The sequence below is a fragment of the Octodon degus genome, unplaced genomic scaffold (genome assembly GCF_000260255.1).
Source record: "Octodon degus isolate 3935 unplaced genomic scaffold, OctDeg1.0 scaffold00037, whole genome shotgun sequence".
NCBI lineage: Eukaryota > Metazoa > Chordata > Mammalia > Rodentia > Octodontidae > Octodon > Octodon degus.
The window spans coordinates 2,050,449-2,056,261 of record NW_004524613.1 but is presented as its reverse complement, the minus strand read 5'-3'; the positions used below and the strand labels follow the sequence as shown (position 1 = coordinate 2,056,261).

Below are 5,813 nucleotides of genomic sequence, written 5' to 3'. Positions count from 1 at the left end.
CTCCTCCTCCTCCTCCTCCTCCTCCTCCTCCTCTTCCTTCTTCTTTTTGGAACCAGAGCTTGAATTCAGGACCCTGTACTTGCCAGGCAGGTGCTTATGCCACTGAGCTATCTCCCTGGCCCTTTCTGGTTTTGCTTCTTAATGGCTGTGTAACCTGGGGTAGGGTTATTAACCTCTCTCAGGCCTGTTTCCTTACCTGCATGGCAGGGGCTGTAATAATACCAACTGAAATGATGTAGTGTTGCTACAAAAAGTGCTGAGGGTGTACCTGGTGCATTGTATTACCTGGGCAAGAAAGTGGCCTCCAACTTGTAACCAGTGGTTTAACCTATGATCTGTGAGATAACTGGAACTGAAGTCTGTGGCCTAAACTGTAACTGGAACTTGCATCTATGATCAGTGGTTTAACAAATGACTGGAAAGAACTTATGACCACTGTGGCTTAACCAGTGGCCTAACCTGTGACCAGTGTTGTGATTGCTCTGTGATTTGTGGTCTTCCTGTACACAGGGAGAACTGAATTCAAACGATGTTGGAAAGGCCAAGGGGCCTGCCGGACATACTGCACGAGACAAGAATCCTTCATGCACCTGTGCCCGGATTCCTCCCTGTGCTGTCTCTCCTACTTGTTCCAGCCCACGCGTCCCCCCAAGCCAGAAGATGAGTAGCTACTTCTGGATCAGGCACCCTTGCTCTCCAATAAAACACAGGATGTCAACCTCCTCTTTGTTCCATTCTCCTCCCTATGGGCTGGGTCAAATTCCAGGGTGTGGGAGGGATGGTTGGTGAAGGGAGGGAAGGTGCCTGGGGAGAGTGGGCATGATTACTACTGTAAATGGTCTGGTCCTGCCCAGGTCCAACTCTGGAACACTTACTCAGCCTCTGTAAACCCCCTCAATCTCCTCATCCATAAAATGAGGATAGTTATTAGAGCGGAAGATTAGGACTTCACAGGAAGAATGCAAAAAGGAAGGTAGAGTCTAGGAGAGTCAATAATAACGAGTTGATATTAATAATGAGTTGGTAGCAGTACGAGTTAATACCAGTGGAGTCAATAATGAGCACGTGGCACCAGAATGAGATAACATGTTAGGTTTGCATGGTGGCCCCTTGGAGAGTGGAAGGATTTTTCTGCATTCCTTTATTTCCTATTTTAGCACTTCAAAAGGTTGCTCAGTGAAATGGATTGTAAGAATTTTATGAAGCAATTTTCACATAAGCAGAAAGTAGTAGAAGAGGAGACTGTGCCTCTACCAGGCCTATGGGTCCATGGAACAGGAATATATGGAGAAACGATGAATAGAGTTGAGAGGTAGAAAGACAGATATGTAGTTTATTTCCCCTGAAACCCTCAGGATTACACTTCTGAAACAAACAAGAAACAATTAGCCCTTGCTGATTTTTCTCACATAAAAATATTTAGAGGTAGGGAGCCAGCATGTCGGGCAAGCAACTCTGTAATCCTCTTGGGTCACAATACAACCAGCAAGACTTCAGGTCTCACGTCCTTGTTTGGAAGGGAAAGGGTTGTCAGCTACCACGCCTTGCACGAAGAAGGCCAGCACTTTCTCTGGACTCTGTGTCCCATGGCCACTCTCAATGTCAGAGATGTTGGAAAGGGGTTTTGCTTTTCCAGCCTCTGCGCATCTTTCCTCTGGGACAGAGCCAAAACAGGGCAGAATGTTGGGTAAGGTAAAGGACATCGAGGCCTTTGTCTAGTGTCCTTTGAGGCTCTCAGGAAGAGTGCTGTCCTGGGTACACGTGGATGAGTGGATTCTGCCTCTGTGTGTTCAGGCTAAGGAAGGGCAGGCACATTTAAGAAACTTCTGGGCAGGAATGTGGATGTGGTAGCAGGAGCAGGTTTTGTTTTTGTTTTTGTTTTCTGGTACTGGGAATCAAACTCAGGACCTTGCACATGTCAGGTGGGCACCTATGCTGCTGAGCTATCTCTCCATTGCCTGGAGCAGTTTTGGAGTCACCTGCTGTGCCAGGGGCTAACCCCTCTGTTTCTGGTCTGAGAAGAACTTACAGACTTGCCAGAGACAGCTGGAGGAGCAGGGAGTTTCCGAGGGGCTTGGGAACAGCTATTTACCAACCAGCATGGGGGCACTGGTTGACCTCAAACACAAAGCCAGCCTTCCTTTCTTGGTTCCTAGGTGGTCCACATGCCAAACTGAGGGACAAGAAACTATTTTAGGAGCCATGATATGGGTTCATAGTGGGAGTGGAGACCTAGAGTTTATTTTTTATTTTATTTTCTTAAGTATTGTAGGTTTTAATGTGTCATGACTGAGGACAGCAGTTTCAAGGGGATTCTTGGGAAACTTTTCTGACTTTAGAAGCACTTCCTGTGGACAGTGGAGGAGCTGCTTTGTCATACTCGGGCTTGCTGATCCACATTTCCTGGAAGGTGAGACCTAGAGTTTAGATAGAGGCTATCAAAGAACCCTGAGAGGTCTACAGAGCCACATGGACACTCTGAGATGACACTGACCTGGTATCACCATTAGGCTCTGAGGAGTCAGAGGGGCTGAAACAGCTGGCTGTAGTGGAAAGCCAGTGCCTATTCTTCGTTCCAGGCCAAGCCTCCCAGACCCTAGCAGATGCCGGCCAGTACCAGGCCAGGCAACTGCCTCACCCTTCCCCAGATACAGTGTTTGAGAGGGTTGAGGGAGGAGAGGAGGAATTGGAAAATGTTAGGAATTAGAGCAAAGAGAGCAAACCTCTCTGAATCAGGAAACCTCAAGTGGATGTTTAGATTAGAGAACTGCACCAAGTCTCAAACTGAATGGAACTAAATTTAGTTCTGTATTCTGAAAAGAATAAAGGAGCCAGGTTTTCTGCACAGCCTCAGAGATAGTGTGTGAGGCTTTGTGAGTTTCTTTCAGTGAGGGCTCAAGTTCACCCCAGCTCTTTGAAATACATTCCAGAGGCTGTGGGCCACGAAGCTTGGAAAAGTCGCTTTCCAGGTGTGATGTCAAATTCCCTTTCTGCAAAGTGGCACTGTGACATCCTGTGCAAGGAAGATCATCTGGTGCCTTAGAAGTGCTCAGAAAAGACAAGTGGCTGCACTCACTGATGAGCAAAGGGGCAGCCACTGGCCATCTTCTCTGTGCCACGTCACAGGAGTAGGACAGAGAATTCCTGTAGATCTTTAACCCAGTTTTCCCAATGTTACCTTCCATTTGTGTCTTTATCTCACTTTATGTACATACAAATACACTAAAAATAAAATGCACATCTTTTCTGAATTGTCTTAAATTACAGATGTGATGCCCCTTTATATCTAAATATTTCAGTGGGTTTTCCTAAAAACAAAGATATATATATATATATATTCCACTATGTAGTTCAGGGTGGTCTTGAAATCACTATGTAGCCCAGACTGGCCTTGAACTTGCAGCAATCCTCTGGGCTTAGCCTCCTGAATTTTGGGATAACAAGTGTGTGCCACTATACCTGGCTTCAAAGGCTTAACTATGCACACTATATTATTTCTTGTATAAACATACACAACAATATCAGGACACCAACACTAAGAATTTATGTAGATTTCATTCTTTTTTAATAAAATCCTTCATGGCAAAAGAAAATTCTGTAATCCTACACTGAATTTAGTTGCTGTGTTTCTTTATCTCCTTTAATCCAGAGCAGTTCCTTAGACTTTCATGATACTGACACTTTTGAAGAGTCCAGGCCAGTTATGGGGAATGTCCCTAGGTTGGAGCCTGCCTGGCTTCTCCTCATGGTTGGATTCAGCTCATGCATTTTTGGCAGGTACACTACAAAACAATACTGTGTCTTGCAATGTGTTATGGCAGAGACAACCACTGGGCTTCTGAGAGCAGAGCCAAACAAACAGGAGAGATCATTTTCTGAAACTTAAACTTCACATATATTTGGCCATTTCCACCCCGATCTAACAGACCTGTCCTAAGCCCTGCCCAAGCTCCTAAGTCACAAGGACACATTCACAAGCCAAGGAGACATATCCATTCTAGGGCAGAAGGGCACTAGAACCCCTCCCAGGTGAAGTTCACTAACCCAGAGAAAGAGTGTGACTTGTCCTAGGCCACGCAGCTCCTGGAGGACAGAATCAGGACCTGGACTCCAATCTCTGAATTTCTGGTCAAGGCTGTTTTTCCAAGGTAGAATGACAATCAAGCACTGGCAGGCCAGGCCAGTGTGAGGAAGCCACCACTTGTCATGGAGGTGGACCAGGTAAAACACGTGGGTGTAGGACACTACACTGGATGAGGTTCTCATTCTGCTGGCCAGGTGGATCCCTTCGTGCTCACAAGGCCAGAGAACAAGGCGGTTGCAACTGCAGCTGTCTCAGAGCCGCAACACTGGTCAGTAGACTTTCATCTACCCCAGCCCTGCATTTCCATGACAGCATCCGGTGGAATCGTAGATTATGATAGAGCTAGGTGTGAGCCTGAGAGCCAGGCAGCAATCACACAAGGCTCAACCTACCATGGCAAGTGCTTAGGAAGTGTCTTTTTAGAGACTGATGCATATAGCAAGTTTCGCTTTCTCAAGGGAACAGATCACCTTCTTCTAGTGATGCATCAAAGGAAGTGGTGGGTCATGTTGGGTGCTGTCTTTATGAAAAACAAATTATCTTCCTACAGTGAAATGACACAATGAAATATGATGCCTGCACTGCCACTTGCTTTCCTGACTCAGGAAATCATGTAATTCCCATTTCCCATTCACTCGGGATCTGGCTCAAGGGGAGATTCCTCCAGCTTACTTGGTCTGCTATTTTTCATACTTGCAAAACATAGATGTGAGAGCGGCGAGAGGGGCGGGGAAGCTGGGGTGGCGCTGCCCTCGACCCCGCTCCCGGCCTGCCCAGCTGCCCCGGGCCCCGGATGAGGGTATATATTTCGGGCGGGTCCGGGACTCAGATGAGTGGCCTAGCTGAGGGAGCTGTAGCCGGTGGAGCCGCAGTCGCGCGGAGGGAGGTTCACGGGTGCAAGTATCACACTCCTGGTTTCATAAAGCTTGGCCACCCAGGCACTATGAATATTAATGACCTCAGACACAGATTGTTCAAAGCTGGGCAAGAACACCTGCTGCAGCTCTGGAATGGGCTGGAAGAAGCCCACCAGGTAGAACTTTATGCGGAGCTTCAGGCCATGAACTTTGAGGAGCTGAATTTCTTTTTCCAAAAGGCTGTTGAAGGATTAACCAGTCTTCTCATCAAGAGAAAGTAGATGCGCGAATGAAACCTCTCCCTCGAGAGGTGCTGGACAGTGCCACGATGAATCAAGATCAGCTGCAGGCCTGGGAAAGTGAAAGACTTTTCCAGATTTCTCAGAACACAGTAGCAGTTCTCCTACTAGCTGGTGGGCAGGGAACAAGACTTGGAGTTGCGTATCCCAAGGGGATGTATGATGGTGGCTTACCAACCCATAAGACACTTTTTCAGATTCAGGCACAACGTATCTTGAAGCTACAACTGCTAGCTGAAAAATATTATGGCAACAAATGCATCCTTCCATGGTATATAATGACCAGTGGCAGAGCAATGGAAGCAACACAGGAGTTCTTCACAAAGCACAAGTACTTTGGTTTAAAAAAAGAGAATGCAATTTTTTTTTCAGCAGGGAATGTTACCTGTTATGAGTTTTGATGGGAAAATTATTTTGGAAGAGAAGAACAAAGTTTCTATGGCCCCAGGGGCTGGAGAGATGGCTCAGTAGTCTAAAGCACCTATTTGAACAAGCTTGGCAAGGCATCAGGGACCGCGGTTCAATCCCCCAGCACCACATGCCAGCCAGCCCCGCCCCCTGGTGGGCTGAGCT

At 47.0% G+C, this 5,813-nt stretch overlaps 1 protein-coding gene and 1 pseudogene across 1 annotated transcript in view; both read left to right on the top strand.

Annotated features, from left to right (window-relative positions):
* The window catches only part of Defb124 (defensin beta 124), a 5,454-nt gene extending 4,731 nt beyond the window's left edge, over nucleotides 1-723 (top strand). The window contains exon 2 of the mRNA XM_023714931.1: nucleotides 511-723. Coding sequence (XP_023570699.1) covers nucleotides 511-668 — 158 coding nt within the window. The 3' untranslated portion in view covers nucleotides 669-723. The remainder of the gene's footprint in view (nucleotides 1-510) is intronic.
* A 4,217-nt stretch (nucleotides 724-4,940) lies between these two features.
* Nucleotides 4,941-5,813, top strand: part of LOC101572125 — a 2,071-nt pseudogene continuing 1,198 nt past the window's right edge.